This window comes from Dermacentor albipictus, chromosome 1 (genome assembly GCF_038994185.2).
Source record: "Dermacentor albipictus isolate Rhodes 1998 colony chromosome 1, USDA_Dalb.pri_finalv2, whole genome shotgun sequence".
Taxonomy (NCBI): domain Eukaryota; kingdom Metazoa; phylum Arthropoda; class Arachnida; order Ixodida; family Ixodidae; genus Dermacentor; species Dermacentor albipictus.
Genome location: NC_091821.1, coordinates 234,349,360 through 234,367,070, shown reverse-complemented (window position 1 = coordinate 234,367,070; position 17,711 = coordinate 234,349,360). Strand labels below are relative to the sequence as shown.

Here is a 17,711-nt window from a genome sequence, read left to right as displayed (position 1 = left end):
GTGAGTCTTTCAAACCAAAGCTCACTTTGCAAACCCTCCCGGACTTTCCTGACCATGGCTGTTGCTGCTGACTTGCCAAATAGCTTACACTTAAACAAAAATAATTGAATTACGTGCCTGATAGTGGAATCAAACCTTTGTTTTCAAGCACAGCAGGCTAGTGCTCTAACCATTAGGCTACGCTCACATGCATGCTTGTCTCGTTCCAAAGCCAGCCAGCTCTTTAAACATTTGGTGCATGCATCCTTCGTCACTTTCTCATCTTTCCTCATGACACCTTGCACTTTGTGGCACTGTGTCTGACTGCACTTATCCCCATGATTCGCCCACGTTCCCCAGTACATTCCTCGTAGCAGCTAATGCTACATAGAAATTGTGCGATGTTGTACCATGTTAATCATTCTTTGACACTTCTTAGCCGGGGTAGAAATTCCATCGTCATGTTAACATAAATCACATGACATAAACATACTTCCATATTATTGTATAACACTTAATAGTGGTTCACGTTACACTCTTGTGTTCCTTTTGCTAAAGCCCGTTAAGTACTTACGGGGAACCCAGCAGTCAGCATGTATAGATTCGAGTCGAATGGCCACGGTAGAAATCGTGCCATTGCCGCGATATAATCGTCATCAACGTGGTTGTCATCTTGCTGCTTTCGTCACACACATAACTACTCAATTTGCGCTAAAACAGTGGTTCACCTTGTAACACTTTGCAGAACCCCAAACAATGCTGGATAGCCACATACTTGCAACCCCGCAGGGGCGTCTGCGGCAGTGGATGTTTAGTGTGTTGCAACACCACTTACCCGAGCACATGAGGGTTGGACCCTCCCACGTTTAACCGTGTGCGGCTTAACTGTGGTTGGCTTAACCCTGTCCGGGGAAAAGGGTATCCTTGGGGTTGAGCTAATGCCGGGTGTTTGGACCTTTACAACCCCTCGGCGGCGACAAGACACCTCTTTGGCCTCGGCTTCACATAGACGGCACCCCCGGACTGACCCACCCGCTAGAAATTGGTAGTTGCCCTTTCCTGTCTTCGCCTGGCTTCCCCTTACTTCTAAATTTTCTAGGCCTTGCGTGTGATAGCCAAACTTTGTTCAAGCAACACGCAACCGAACTACATTCATCAATAAACTGCATCTCATTGTTGTACAGATAAACTGAGGTGTTGCTGACACAATCATCTCCCTTCTTTCAAATGTGATATGCCTCGCATAACTCTCTTGCTCGGCTATCTCGGCACCGGCACAATATCCTCACTTCTTTCAGGATCAGCTTACATGGGCATGCCAAGCAATGAGTAGGAAGGTGCCCACTCACTTTAATCCTAATCAACAATTCATGCTCTTGCACGGTACATTCACGCACCTTCCTGTTTTTACTACGTAGACTTTGCCATATGATAGAGGAATCTGATAGACTACCACAATACTGCAATTTACATAGGAATTGGTGTGCTTTACTCCGCACCCCTTGGACTTCCGCATTAGTGTGAATATATTTGCATGCTTTCTAACGAATATTTTTTGGGCTTTACTGCAGTGTTTCATCCACGTCTTGATATTCATTATTCATTTAACCAAGACAGTCTATTATAGCCTTGGCGTTCTTTGGCCATTTCTGGCCCTTGCACCAGTAAACTCCAATCTTCACGCACTTGCACAATGTTTTGCATAGTATTGATTCCTGCAGTTACTGGGAGCTGCACAATTTCTTTTTTGCAATAATATGGGTTCTTGGAAGCAGTTGATATGCTTTTTGATGATGAATATGAAAATTTAATTGCACTAAGGTAATGTTTCAAAGCTAAAGTAATATGATATTACCTTATAGGCTTTTGCATTGATCAGCTGTAAAGACTGCCCTAATGAGTCGGAAGCCAAATTGAGGTAAAGAAAACCAAAAACATGACTGATGCATCACCAGTGTAAATGGTAAGCATTGCACTATTGGCACTCCATTATGATGGTATACATTTTGCTGGCCACAAGGTGCTTAATAGAGCATTGATTAATTCTGCTGTAAGTTGAATATGTCTTTGTTACGATTTTTGCTTAAACCAGCTCTCAAATTATTAATGGCCAAGAAAATAGCTTAAAAGCATACTTGAAGCAGTCTGTTAGAAAGGCTTATTTGACTATTTAAATGCTATGTTAATCCTAGCATGTCTAGGTGACAGCAAGTGCTGCAGTGCTTACCTTCTAGCTGGTATATTATACAAGCAATGCTTATTGTTGTGCTTATTTTTAACAAATGTTAAAAAGTTTTGTAAATGAGCCTTTACCTTTCCTGCTCCTTATTTATTACAGTGGTCATAAGGCAAGTATTTGTTTTGACCTTTCCTGCACCTTATTTATTGCAGTAGTTATAAGGTAAGTATTTCTTTGGTGTTGCATGTAGGTAATCACAGCCACTGATAATATCAAGTGCAGATGCCTGTTTTTACTTGATTAGCATCTTATAACAGAATTGTTTTTTCTTTAGGTTGCAGGATCGGAGTCAATTGTCCAAGAAGAAGTGATAGGCTACTTTGACCTGGACAACCCTGGATTGCAGCTTGTCGGTGGCGACACTTTCTACCTCCCACCTGAAGCACTTAGAGAACATGTCCTAATGTCCGAAGATGGCAAGGAAGGGCAACCTATAATTGTTGTAGTAGAAGAAGGCTCTCAAAACGTTGTTGTTCAGGCTTTTTCTAGAGATTCTGAGGCAGTGGGAGAGGAGGCAGCCTTCACAATGAATCAACTGAATAGTGCCATCTCAGCTACACTTCCAGAGCAGTTTGCTGGTGTAGAAACAATAACAACTACTGAAGGGCAACAGCTGCTAATTCTGTCTGAAGATGGTAGTGGGAAGCCTGCAGACACACTAGTTGAAGATTCTGCTGCTGCTGCTTCTGATACTGGGCCTTTGTGCCATGACGGTTCGAAGGATAATTTACCTAGGCAGTGTGTTGCATCACTTAGCAGCATCCAGAAAGAGCTACAGCCAGGGTGTAAAGAGTTGTTGGAGGTAAATGGCAGCAATGAAGTAAAAGCAATTCCTGATAATGTACAGGCTCCTGAAGAAAGGGCAGAATGCAAATATGAAAGTGAAAGTAAGCCTCATGCACCTGCACCAGTAGATGTTCAAGAGTCCAATAAGACTAGTGGCTCTTGTGTGTCAGTTGCCTTTGGCCAGGGCGACAATTCAGAATATCAAGAAAAGCCAGTATCACCTAGCATGGAACCAGTGCAGGACACCAAACAAAAGAAGAATGGAACAATGGCCGTGGATGTTGGTCATCTAAGTGATGGTCATTCAAGCGACATGATTGTGCCACCTGCACAGGCCATAAAACCTGGCACAGAGACCAAACTGAATGCTTCTGAAGTGCCACTGGCACCATCCATTGCTGCTGAGAAGTTGGACACTGTTGACTCACGTAATACAGACAAACATACCAAGGAATATGCCATGTGTGCTGTGCAGGACTTCAAAAGCACTGAGGCTGCAGGCAACACCCTTGCATTTTCTGAACATCAAGGTCAAGGTGCAAGTATGGATGTTGCTTGTTCACCTCAAACCTCAAGCCAGCACCTTAACGTGGACCCTGTAACACAACCATCACTCAAAAAGAAAGTTGATAAACCTTTCCCAATGGTAGCTCAGCACAGTGACGACTCATCAGGAAAATCCCTCAAAGGAGGCCAAAGTACTAAAGTGTGCAACGAAAGAACCGGTCAAAGTGCCAGCATTAAACTGCAAAATGGATCTGAAAGTACAGCATGTCTACCTTTACCTTTGAGTCAAAGCATTAGACACAGCAATGATTGTTCTGCTGTGACTGGTCCACAGCAAAAAAGCATGGAGCCAGAGCCCAGCAAGCACTCTGTTACGTTAAGGGCTGGTGCAGCAACAGCTCTTGCCAAAAGCAAGGTGGGGCAGCCACCTCAGTGTGAAACTACAGGGAGGGCTTCAAACAGAAATACTTTGGGTTTGAGCCCAGAGCCCTGCCCCACACCTTCATCTTCCAATTTAGAAGCTAGTAGCCCATCCCCTCACCACAAACAACAAAGCTTGGTGGAGAAGGAAGGCACGGCATGTACACATGACACTGCTGTGAATGAGGAAAGTGTGTCTTCTCCAGTCACCACAAGTGTAGAAAAAAACCTAGAGTGTGAAGACAAGCATGCAGACTTCAACATTGAACCTTTGCCTTCTGCTTCAGAGGAACTGTCTCAAGCGAGTCGTAGTGTTGGTGCATACAATTCTGATAAACTTGGTGAAAAAAATACATCAGATGAAAAGGATTGTGCCAATGAAGAACAGGCAGAAATCCTTGATAAAAGCATGACAGAAGAACCAGGAAAAAAATTGCTAATTGATGAAACATTAAAAGTTCAACCAGCTACCGGTAGTTTAAGTAAAAACATAAATACTGACATTGAGCAAGAAAAATGTCAGTCAATTGAGAAAGATAACCCAGTAACACAACTTTGTGATGTTATAAATGAATGCTCTGAGTTACCACAGGATTTTCAGACAAAATCCAATCAAAAAGAGAAGGCATTCCATTCGGGTGAAATGAAAGTATTGCATGAAATACCAAAGAAACAAAATAAAAAACGGGCATTGAATCCTGTGGCAACTAGTCGTGTGGAAAGCAAGTTGCAGGGCTCTCCAAATAATGATGGTCATAAAGTTCCAGTCCATTCACAAGCATCGTCAAAACTGGACACCGATGAAAACAAGTTGCAAGAAGAAACTTTTCATAACAATGATGCACTTCCTTGTGAACCTGCCGGTAGCAACGTAAACGTGCACGATACTGAATGTCAACGTGATAAGAAAGTGTTTGAGCATTTTGCGCCACATGATGACAATGGAGGACTTCAAGAGTTACACAACGACGAACATCAAGAGATGGGTGCATGTGAAAGGACTGCAGTGAAAGCCACAAACCAAAACATTCAAGAACAAGAGGAAGCAGGCCAAACTTGGGTCACAGATGAGGACAGTCCAAGCGTGCCAGAGGCTTTGACTTCTTGTGTACAAAATGTGCTATGTTTGCCAAAAGCTAAAGGTTCAAACTCTGGAGGAGCAAGAAGTACTATAGGGTCCGGTGATAAACTTCTTGCTGCACTTGACCTAGTTCCCCGTCAAGAAGCATCACCACTTCCACCTGATGACACAACAGAACCCTGTCCACCACCTGAAGAGCAAGATGTGACAGTCAAAGAGCTGTGCACAGTACCTAAAAATTGTGATGAAGCAGACAGAGAAACAGAACCAAAAGAAGGATTCTCAGATGGGCAAGAAGACGATTCTCCAAGTAAAAGGCGTTGGAGTCTTCGTACACCAACAAAACCAAGAAAGAGAGTCATTATCCCAGACAGTGATGATGAAGATTTTGAGGCCTATGCAAGTGAAAACGTTCCAACTGTAGCACAAAAGAGCAAGTCGGAGCAGGCATTTGATGATCTTTTGGATTTCTTCAAGAAAGAGCAAGCTGAGAAGGCTGCCGTAAAAACTGCACCAACAAGAAAGAGAAATGCAAGAAAAGCTGGGCTAGCAGCATCCAAAAGTGCACCTGCCCGTTCAAGATCATCTGCTGCGAACAGTATCCCATTTGTAAAAGAATCCACTGTGAAGACAGATAAGGTGAAAGATGTAGTAAAGCCCACAGCAAGGAAAAGCCAGCCGGTGAGCACACTTTGCACAACCAGCCGAGCTGCTGTCGTGAAGCAAGCTCGAAAGCGACGCTCAGAGCCAGTAAAGGTTGCGGCTCCTAAAAAAAGTTTAGGTGACGGTGTCAGTAGCCGGGTTCCCTCTATAAGTGATACATTTGCTGGAGACATCAGAATTCGCTGCCAGAAACCAGGTTCCTCATTGGATAAGATGGCATCACGGTATCATTGTTCCAAATGTGGCTTTCGCTCATCTCGAATGGAGAATATTGTGAGGCACCATAAGCAGGACTGCCCATACTCTAAACAAATTTCTGCTTGAGATTCCAAGTCCCTAAAAAGTACAAACAGTACTCACACATGAGCCTGCTATCACAGTCATGTACACATGTGACTGCTGCAGACCCAGTTCATTCATATTTCATTTTTGTCATCACTGACGTCATTGTTTATAAGAGGGGGAAAAAAAATGGCACGTTAAAAGCACAAAGTCAACCATGTGTATAGCATAATTTTATAGCAAATTGTGACCATCTGGATCTGAATAAAACGTCAGTTTCTCATTTAGTTTTGCATAACTCTTTCAGTCAATAAGGCCAACAGTAGGACTAAGCGAGCCTTGTGTTCATTTTAATGTTCTTAGTTTTTGGGAACAAAAGTAGGGGAAGTGCACTGCTTGCTTAACATAAATGTGATAGTTGTGTTTGAATTCCCATTTGCTTTTGTTTTACGCATGTGTTTCAAACTGTGTCGCACCAGTGCTGCTCACAGCCTCAAGGTACCGAAACACTTCTACACTGTTGTAGGGTACATTTTTCTTTTTTAATCTACCAATGACAATAATTGCTCACCTGAAAAGTCTTCACCAAATTTGTTTGGCTATAGAATTTGGTCACGTAGTTGCGTCACGACACCTACCCTTGTAGCTGGTGCAATTGAAATGACCAAATGTGCTGTGTATTATCATGGTCTTCAGTGTAGATAATTGTGCATATAATTTCTCCTAGACTTGTTTTCCTGTGTAGTAGCTAAACAAACTAGCACACATTATAGTCTAGGGAATATTGTTTCCTCTGCCAAGACACTTGCACGTGTTTAAGCACATTCATCCTAAGGGCACCTGTGCAATCTTTGTTTACATCCTCCCTTCTTATTGCTATGTATGTTTACTTGATAGACAGTGAAAGCTGTCTGTAATCAGTCGCCAGCAAAAGCCATTTTTGGCACTGATATTTCAGTGTTGACAGAAGTGAGACAGTGTCAAGGGTAGCAAAGCACAGTGCTCACCCTTCCTCCTGCCTGTCTTTGGAACGGTCAGTAGTGCTGACTCTCTGACCAGACAGTGCAACAGCAGGCAAGATCACCATTTCCTTATTTTGTGCCCTATTGATTGTGTATGTGTACCCATTATCAGCTAAAAAGCTCAATCCAGTTCAAAATCGGCTAAAATGTTGCACTATCCATTATAAGCACAAATTTACTGCTAGATAAGCTTAAAATATGCTAGATATGAAATCTATTAAAATCGAAACACTGGTTGAAAGGTCAAAGGGCTACTCTTGGGTGCATTGTGCTTGCTACTGTTGTCATGCATGCCAGCAAATGCTTATGACTGGTTCTAGGAGTTTGATGCATCGCCTCTTTTTTTTTTCCCACCCCTCAATTTCCTTTCTTTGCTTGTAATTTATTTTTGTATAAGTAGTACTAGGCGTGCTCTGCCATTTTCATGTTCTCCAGGAAAATGTTTATGTATGCTGGCTTTATTTTTTCTTCAGTTTGATACTGTTGTTTACTGCTGTTTTTATTGTACTTGATTTACAGATACTGTAAGGTGCCTACAGTTAATTGCTAGTGAAAGGGTCACTTTGTATGATAGAATTTCTCTTATGTTGTAACATACTATGTTTTACCATCTCATAGGGTGCTGTATTTCTTTCTGCACAAGGTACATGCATAACATGTTACAGTGGTCTGAGATGATGAGCTTGATGTGCCAATTGTGAAGTGTGGACATGTTATGCATTATATTGGCTCCTTTTGGCATTAATGCTAGAAAAAGGCTGCTTACATGTAATAATTTCCTTTTCCTCATTTCCTTGTGAGAAATTTCCCCATTGCCCTTTTCTCTGCTTTCCTTTTTTTTTTCCTCTCTCTCATCCTTGTTTCAAACACAGAGCTTGACCTGTTACTTTGTCACCTTTGTTTCGAATCTTTGATATGTGCTGAAACCTGGCTATGAATTGCCATCAAAAAGGGCATTATTGGATGCCAGAATTCCTCCATTAGTTGTAAATTGCTATCTTCTATTGCCTTGTTAAGCACTGTTTGGCTGGCACCATTTATTTTTATGTCAGAAAGAGAAGCAGAATTCGAACAAATCGTCTTATTGGAGGGTTCTTGCACCATGTAGTGCACATTACAGTGAGATCTCCGCCTAAGGGACAATGTTATGTGCCAATTGTGAAAAGTTGCTAAAGACTTTAAGGTGGATTATATAAACACATGTAAGTGGTCTTAGGGGTTTTACTGTTTCAGTGCTTTATTTTTATTTATTTATTATTATTATTTTTCATCATTGCATGGCATTGAGTCTCCGGTGTTGGGTAGTTATTTTCTGTGAAAAAAACACCCAATACCGGATGGATAGTGGTGAACACAATTGTGCCACCTTAGAGTTAATTCTGCTTCTCTAAAAACATTAGGAATGGCCAGTACAAACGCTCTTACATTCTTTCTGTGCTGTGTTCACTTGAGTGCCCAGCTTGTGTAGTAGATAAAGCTTGGCATGTTTCTGTGTTATTGGCCTTCAACCTCTTCCTATTTCTTCACCTTGGTTTACCCAAGCAAGGGTTTGTAAAAAAAAAATGTAGTTTTATATATATATATATATATAATATTTTAGTTTAAACATGAAGTGCAAGTTATTTGCCCTATTTGAAGAATTGCTTGTATACCTCCTCTTTCTTATTAGAACTTTTTTTAGCTGAACATTAAAAGTTCGCTCACCATTGCAAACAATTTTTGTTTCTGCTCTTCTTTCAGTTCCTGACTCTTCTTATCCTTGTAGTTAGAGTTAGAACTGCATTTGGACACCCTAGCATTTTCTAGTTTCTTTCAGTGCAGCTGTAGATATAACAAAGAACTTGTCAATGTTGAAACTGTTGATGTCTGTACTTTCAAAAAAAAAAAAAGATTCATCCCTTCAGTTTTTAACCCAAAAGTTGCATTACAAAGCTAAATTTTCATATGAGGTTTAGCTTTCGGCACCTCTTGGAGCCACATTCTTTGAGCACAACCTATACTGCGTAAAATAAGTGGAGGGTGCTACTTTTATCTTGGCTATTGAACAGCATCTTTTCCGTCAGATATTGTGCTGGCAGGATCGGCAAGAATTTGAACACTTTAAGGCGTAATAAGCCTGGACACTTGTTAGCGTGATAAGTGTTACCAAATTCAGCTGACCACTTTTTGTCAGCACAGATTTGTCCAAAATCATCTATCACCTGAGAGCAACATAACCTTGCCCGGACGTTGGCTCACCCAAAACAAAAAGGCTGAGAGCGAAGTAGCTATACACCTGTTACATTTGAATTGCTTGGGGGACATAGTGAGTCAGCAAAGCAGAAGCATGTTTATTAATTGCCTCATTCTGCTGATCCATGATTGTCTGCAAGGAGGGAGAGAAAAGAAAGGCTTATGTACAGTGGTTCTTCATGCAGCCCTGTAAAATTTTGTCTAGCCCTTGGCAATAATAATAATAGAAAGTAGCCCTAGGCCTAGCATTGTAGTTTGGCTGACAAAGTTGGCAGCAGCAGAACAAAGTTTTATGAAAGTGGTGCCATAGGATGTGCATCACCTCCAGTCTCACAATCCATTGTGTGTTTGTTGTCGCAACCAAAGATGTACTGACAGGTAGGTTATTTGGCTCACTTTTGTTAAAAAACTTAAAGCCATGCTTCTTGCGCTGGGAGGAGAGGTGTCGGGGTAGTGGGTTGGTGTTACTAAAAATGTCGCACTATCCTGGGCAGCACAGTGAATCCAACCTCCATCACAAGGGGTTCTACAATTTAGAAGCCACTAACATGACCCTCATTTGAAAAGGTCCATCTTCGCCACTGACTGCTGCAGTTAGCAGTGGGTGGCGCAACCTTTATGTTGCGCACCAATGCTTCTAACAACGACTATCCCTTACAAAGTCGTCGTTAGAAGTGCTGATTATGCCACAAACGCCAGCAGATTGTCACAGGGTTGGAAATCTATTCTCTATATAATACGCCTGAACGCTATCCGTGATGGTTGCCCGTACGATGCACGACTGGGTAACGTACTTCCATCAAGAGGTTCTGCTTGAAGCAATTGTTTATCAGTACTTTTATTCACTTCTCTTGAACATGTACGCAAAGTAAAAGCTTTACATAGGGAGAACTTGTACCGAGTTTCCCAAGTAATGCAAACTAACGTAGATGAAATAAAAACGCTTACCATTGCAAATAATCATCAGTAGATGTTTCTATTTATAAAGAAAAATAAAGAAAACGTGCCAAGACCACTTTTTCATTGTGAGGCATGCCATAGCGGGGGACTACGGAAATTTGGACCACCTGGGGTTCTTTAACGTGCAACTAAATCTAAGTGCACGGGTGTTTTCGCATTTCGCCCCGTGGCCGGGATTCGATCCCGCCACCTCATGCTTAGCAGCCCCTGTATATATTTATCGCCTTTGCATGCAAGTGACGATGTTTCCATCCCTAATAAATGTTGTAAATTATTAGAAATGTTTTTTTTTTCCATGAGTCTAGTGTTGCTTACTAGAAAGAGGAGCGGTACTGAGACACAACATTCACGTGCATTTCACACGCCATTGATAAGACTATGCTGTAGGGGTCACTGAAATATATCAGTTTTTTTTTTTTTCATGGTCAAAAAACGCGCAAAGCAGTTAAAACCGTGGTGAACATACTGCAACATATTCATTCTCTAGGAATAGGCTCTCCATACTTTCAGAAATAATTTTTATTGGCTACCTCCATCTCTCAAAAATATAATAAAATTTGGCCTCTGTGTATATTTAAATATGTTGTGTGTGTGCATGGTGTTTACAGCGTCAATTCAAAACAAAAGGTTGAAGTGACAAAATACGGATGAGGCAGCCGCTGCTGGTGCTTCTAATGCGCTTGTCCTACTATTGTCAGGATTTGCAGAAATAAAGCGAAAGTATGAATTAAAAGCCGTGCACGTTCGCGCCAACATTAATGCAGGAAGCTGTTAGCCCCAGTAACATTTCAACTGAAAAGTTTGAGGAAAGTCAATAGATACCTGAAATGATGTGGGTGACAGAGCTCTGGTAATGGGTAATGGCACCTTTAGGTGTGTGTGTGGGGGGGGGGGAGGTGCCTCAGCATAGCCCGGTGAGCCCTCCCCCCCCCCAGAAAACCTGGAGGGGGCTCGGGCCCCGGAGCCCCCCCGTAGTCGGCGCCCAAGGGCCACGGCTCTCCAGCGGTGCAATCATTCAAAATAAGAGTCCTCACTTGCATCGGTCCCTCACCTACGACTTTTGAAAAGTGCTCGATGCGTTACATTCGAACGGAAACGGCTCTTCGATCATATTTAATAATGAATTCTGAAGTCGAATACGACCTGAATAACAAACACCGTTCGATTATATTACCTGTTTCTACTTCATTTCGCCTGCGGGCACGTTGAAGGAGATCACTAGACAAGACTTGGAGATTACATTGGTACGGACTTCCCGTTTCAGTCTCGGTACATTCTTTTCTCCAACACTGTTGTTCATATTGTTACGTAGGAAGACGCAGACGAAAAGCTATGTGCAAGTATATTTACAAGAAAATACAGTGCGCTTGGCCAAGAGGCAACAGCCCGCGCTAGCTTCTAATTGTCGTCGTCGTCTTCTTACTGCTCGGCTCTTCGTCATTGGAAATACTATGCCGTAGCACTACCCCCGGCGGCAAAAGCGCCATCCCGGAGCGACTAAAGGCCGGAGTCTGAAGCAGTGTAGTAGGTCTTGAGCATACTGACGTGCACGACATCACTAGATGCCAGAGTAGATGATGAGGTTGAGCTCACAGGAGCAATTTCGTACGTCACAGGCGTCACCTGGCGCAGTACGCGGTAGGGCCCTGTGTATCGCGAAAGGAGCTTTTCTGAAAGTCCGACGTGACGAGAGGGCGACCACAGGAGCACGAGTGCACCAGGCGAAAACTGTACGTCACGGTGGCGGGCGTTGTACTGACGCTGCTGCGTGGTTTGCGAGTCCGTCAGTCAAGCACGGGCAAGCTGGCGTGCATGGTCGGCGAAGGCGATGGCATCGCTCGCATACTCGGTTGTTGAGATCGCAGCAGGAGGAAGTACCGTGTCAAGGGGCAAGGTCGGTTCGCGACCGTAGAGTAGATAAAATGGAGAAAATCCCGCGGCGTCATGCCAGGAAGAATTATAAGCAAATGTGACGTAAGGAAGGGCAACGTCCCAGTCGTGGTGGTCTTTCGAAACGTACTTGGACAGCATGTCGGTAAGAGTACGGTTTAACCGCTCTGTCAGGCCATTGGTTTGAGGATGGTATGAGGTAGTCGGCTTGTGTTGAATAGAGCAGGAACGCACAATGTCGGCGATAACTTTTGAGAGGAAGTTACGACCACAGTCGGTAAGCAGCTATCGCGGGGCGCCATGCACTAAGATAATGTCACGCAAGAGAAAGTCCGCGACGTCAGTAGCGCAACTGGTAGGGAGAGCCCGCGTGATAGCGTATCGGGTGGCGTAATCAGTTGCGACGACTACCCATTTGTTCCCAGAGGATGACGTGGGAAAGGGACCGAGGAGGTCTAATCCAACACGAAAGAACGGTTCCACAGGGATGGTGATCGGCTGGAGATGACCGGAAGGTAGCACCTGAGGTGTTTTCCGACGCTGGCAGGGATCACAGGCAGCAACACAGCGTCGGACGGAGCGAGCGAGACCAGGCCAATAGAAGGGGCGGTGCACGCGGTCGTACGTGCGGATTACCCCAAGATGTCCTGCAGTGGGTGCGTCATGCATCTCAAAGAGCACAGTCTGTTGTAGATGTTTTGGCACAACAAGATCAGGGCCATCAGGGAGGAAGTTCCTTCGGTACAGAATGCCGACCTGGAGGACATATCGGTGAACGGATGCGTCGGTAGGTGTAGAGCGCAGACGCTCGATGAGTACTCGCAGCGATAGGTCTCGGTACTGCTCATCGGCGATGTTAGCGAAGGCAGACACAGAGAAAATGCCGTCGGCGGTACTACTGTCGACGTCGTCAGGCTTGTCTACTGGGTAGCGAGACAGGCAGTCAGCGTCCTTGTGTAGTCGGCCAGATTTGTACGCGACAGAGAACGAATATTCTTGGAGGCGTAAGGCCCAGCGACCAAGTCTTCCTGTAGGGTCTTTCAATGAGTATAACCAGCAAAGCGCGTGATGGTCTGTGACAAAGGAAAAGGGTCGGCCATATAAGTATGGGCGGAACTTCGCAACCGCCCAAATAGGGCCAGACATTCACGCTCAGTGATGGAATAGTTGCGCTCTGCGGGCGAGAGGAGCCCGCTGGCGTAAGCGATAACACGGTCGTGGCCACGCTGGCGTTGTACCAGCTGCACCAATTCCGTGACCGCTGGCATCAGTATGGACTTCGGTAGGCGCAGAAGCATCGAAATGGGCCAGAACGGGAGGCGTTGTGAGGAGGTCGATTAGAAGGGAGAATGCAGAGGCCTCGTTATCGCCCCACTGGAAAGGGGCGTCTTTTTTCAAAAGCTCGGTTAGTGGTCGTGCTATGGACGCGAAATTTTTCACGAAACGGCGGAAGTACGAGCAAAGGCCGATGAAGCTGCGCACATCCTTGACACACTTTGGAACAGGGAAGTGCGTAACAGCATGAATCTTGCCTGGGTCCGGTTGCACTCCGTTCGCGTCAACGAGATGTCCAAGGAGGGTAATCTGGCGACGGCCGAATTGGCACTTCGATGCGTTGAGTTGCAGACCGGCTCGCCGAAAAATAACCAGGACTGCTGAGAGGCGCTTGAGGTACGTAGCGAATGTTGGGGAGAATACTATAACGTCGTCCAAGTAGCACAGGCACGTGGACCATTTGAAACCGTGAAGAAGGGAGTCCATCATGCGTTCAAAAGTGGCAGGAGCGTTACATAGACCGAACGGCACCACTTTGAATTGATAAAGGCCGTCGGGTGTTTCAAAGGCAGTCTTCTCACGGTCGAAATCGTCCACGGCAATCTGCCAATAGCCGGAGCGAAGGTCAATAGAGGAGAAATAGCGAGCACCGTGGATGCAGTCAAGGGCGTCACCAATCCGAGGTAGGGGATACATGTCCTTTTTGGTAACCCTGTCAAGGTGCCGATAATCCACGCAAAAGCGCCATGAGCCATCCTTCTTTTTTACCAGCACAACAGGTGACGCCCATGGACTACATGACGGTTCAATAATGTTCTTGGCAAGCACTTTACGAACTTCGGTGTGAATAACTTGACGCTCAGCCGGTGATACTCGATACAGGCGGCGATGAATAGGAGGGGCATCGCTGGTATTAATGCGATGTTTGACAGCTGTTGTTTGGGCCAAAGGACAATCGTTAGTCAAAAATATCTTGGTAGGAAATCAGAACGCGGTAGAGCGCACAAGCGTGCTCGGAAGGCATGTTGGGTGCAATCATTTTCTGTAAGTTGGCGATGGTACAAGTTGCCGACTGCGACGGTAGAGGAGGATCGGCTGAATTGTCGTCTACTGAAATCGATGCTACAGAGTGATCCTCGAATGAGCAAAGTTGGGCCAGAGACATCCCGCGTGGCAGCACTTGTGTCGTCAAGCCAAAATTGACCACTGGCAGGCAGACGCAATTCGCCGTAATAGATAAAACTGTGCGAGTTACTGTGATCCCGTGAGTAAGGAGGACGTCTTGCATAGGAGCCGCTATGTAGTGACCGTCGGGGACTGGTGGGGATGACACGAAGTCAACGTAAGTCAGTGCCGAAGGTGGCAAGCGAACGAAGTCGATGGAACTGAGGTGAGTAGGGTGTTGTTCAGCGGGATCCAGAACAGGCAGGTCGAGGCGGAGAGTACTGGCGGAGCAATCGATGAGAGCAGAATGTGCGGAGAGGAAGTCTAAGCCGAGGATGATGTCGTGGGGACAGTGAGCAATGACTGTGAATAGCACGATTGTTGAGCGATCAGCGAAGGAGACATGGGCGGTACACATACCAATTACGGGGGCTGTTCCGCCATCGGCGACACGGACAATAGGCGTCGTGATAATTTTCTTGAGCCGGTTACGAAGGTCAGCGCTCATTACGGACAAATGCGCCCCAGTGTCTATGAGTGCAGACACAGAAACACCGTCGACTTGCACGACAAGAAGGTTCAGATGAGTGGGCAACGTCAGTAGAGGATTTGGCGGCGTAGGGAGCAATGCAGCGTCACATCGAGGCGCTGCATCGTCTAGTTATATGGCTGGGAGCGGCGTCCGAAGGGAGTCGGCAAATAGGAGCGACGGGGCTGGGGAGAGCGAGATTGTCGTCGTTGGGGCGAAGGCGAACGAGAATAGGATCGGTTCGGTGCAGGAGAATCAGCGGCGGCGTTATCGGAGCGTGCGGCATAGGGACGAGAAGGGCCACCTGGGGGGCGAGAGTAGGCAGTATAAGCAGGCCGGGTCGGGGAACTCCAGCGGGTGCGACAGTGCCGAGAAATGTGCCCGATTCGATGGCAGTGGAAACAAATGGGCCTTGTCGTCAGCAGTACTGCGCCATTCAGATGGGTTGCGGAAACGTGGTGGGTAAGAAGATGCGGGACGGGGCGCAATCGAAGAAGCCGGGCGGGTATCAGGACGATGGGCCGAGCAGATGGTGTGAAGACCCGTGTTTTCGAACTCTTGGCGGACAACTGCCTGGATTAGTGAGACCGTGACTGCAGATGTGTTGGTGGGACTGGAGTCGAAGGCAGCCGGATAGGGGGCCTCGATCTCGCGCCGGACGATCCTGGTAACATCGGCAGTGTTGTTGCGACGAGGAGTGTCGGCACAGGAAGATGTCGCTGGGGTGTTGAGCAGACGGGCACACTGTTGGTCAATACATCGGCTTTTAGCGAGTTCCAGGCGGCGGCACTCTTCTATAACAGCATCCACCGTCGCTACGTTGTTGCAAACGAGCAAGTTGAAGGCGTCATCGGCAATGCCCTTGAGGATGTGGGCAACCTTGTCGGACTCAGTCATGTGGGTGTCAACTTTGCGGCACAGTGCCAAGACGTCCTGAATGTACGTGACATAGGGCTCTCTTGACGTCTGCACACGGCCGGAAAGCGCCTTCTGCGCGGCAAGTTGGTGACCGTAGGGGTTGCCGAACGTCTCGAAGCTGTGTTTAAAGTGAATCCCAACTGGTGAGCTCATCTTCGTGCGTGCGATACCAAACTCTAAGTGTGCCACCGAGGTAAAAGACTACGTTGGCGAGCATAATAGTAGGGTCCCACCGGTTATGGCGGCTGATGTGTTCACACAGGCTGATCCAGTCATCGACGTCTTCCCCGTCTTTGCCCGAGAATACGCCAGGATCACGGGGAGCGGGGAGAGTGATGTAGGTCGTCGAGGTGGCAGCAGGTGTAGGAGCCCGCGGAGTCGGGTTGTCGTCGCTGGGAGCCATGAATTAAGGAAGGCTCGACTTACCGTCCACTGCGAAGCTCCGTGACGAGGTACAGGGAACGTCCACCTCCACCAGATATGTTACGTAGAAAGACGCAGACGAAAAGCTATGTACAAGTATATTTACAAGAAAATACGCTGCGCTTGGCCAAGAGGCAACAGCGCGCGCTAGCCTCTAATAATCGTCGTCGTCTTCTTACTGCTCGGCTCTTCGTCATTGGAAATACTAAATGCTAAATACTAAATAAATAAATGCCTTGATTCCTTTTCTTTGAAAGTCGATTGGTTCACCTGTGGCTGGTGCAACATTTAAAAGAGACACGCTTATTCCGGTCGGGAGTTTTCATTTATTATCGGTGCATTTAGAATAGTTGATAATTTTTCTCTTCCATATATGTCTATGTACCCTTAGATTTACCAAGAAGTGCATTGGTGGTCTGCATCTCCTCGCGCCACGCATTTAATAAACCTGGTTCAGTTCACTATAATGTTGGTGTTTTTTATCATTGTCCATGACAAATAACACGATATCAATAAAATGTTCTTACGTAGCTTTATGTTGCATATAGGCGGCTTCTGTGACAAAAATTACTTGTTACTTTTAGTAAACAATGTTAAAAATGGCAGTTCACCTGGCTAAAACTACAATTGGTACCGGCCGACAAGACTCGCGGGCCCACCAAAGCAAGTAAAACTATAAAAAATTATACTGCACAGACTTTCTGCGAGAAAATATGGGCGTCCGCCTGCGTCCGCGCAACGAACGCGCGCTCGCTAGCAGACGACCCACTTGACAACGACAGCAAAATGGAAGACGCCATGTTGTATAACCTATACCTCAAATATGTATGCGTAGCAAAATCTGTCAATATAAATTTGCAGTTGAAATAAAGCACCGTTATAAGGGCGTACGCGCGCAATCGGCCTCAGCGACCGCAGCGAAATTACGTTTAATATGCGGCGAAGTGCGTCTCCGCCCCAATCCAGTTCGCTCGCAGCGCCCTCGCGCAATTTCTCCACACGCGGCGCCTCAGCGGAAGAGCGCCGTTCGGCCCACTCGACCGTTGTCTAGTACACAACTATCAACAACAAAGACTATAAGAATTTAAAGCCGACCGACTCCAAGTTTGGCCCATGCGCTGAGAAGCGTTTGCTGCAGTTCGTCAAAGTGGGGGCTTGCTCAAAGGCATAATTCTAATATATACTTCATCAATCTTAAAATTCCCTGCAATATCGCAAAGATTGCCCTTTTCCCGTTCGTCCAAAAGTAGTGGCCGATAATTGCCTGGACGGAACATCACTTCATTAAACATCGATTATATGATGAATTATTTACTAAAAGTAGCGAAAAATGACCTTTGG

General features: G+C 45.7%; 1 protein-coding gene across 17 annotated transcripts in view; it reads left to right on the top strand.

The window, feature by feature from the left end:
• The window catches only part of LOC135901256 (uncharacterized), a 73,249-nt gene extending 67,005 nt beyond the window's left edge, over nt 1-6,244 (top strand). For 9 of the 17 annotated variants that reach the window (XM_065430984.1, XM_065430995.1, XM_065430994.1 and 6 more), the window contains one exon: nt 2,493-6,244. In XM_065430984.1, the coding sequence (XP_065287056.1) occupies nt 2,493-5,999 (3,507 nt within the window). In that variant the 3' untranslated portion in view covers nt 6,000-6,244. Of the gene's footprint in view, nt 1-1,841; nt 1,943-2,492 lie in introns of all 17 variants that reach the window. The other 8 variants (XM_065430989.1, XM_065430988.1, XM_065430987.1 and 5 more) reach the window with 1 other exon arrangement.
• The last annotated feature ends 11,467 nt before the right edge of the window (nt 6,245-17,711 follow it).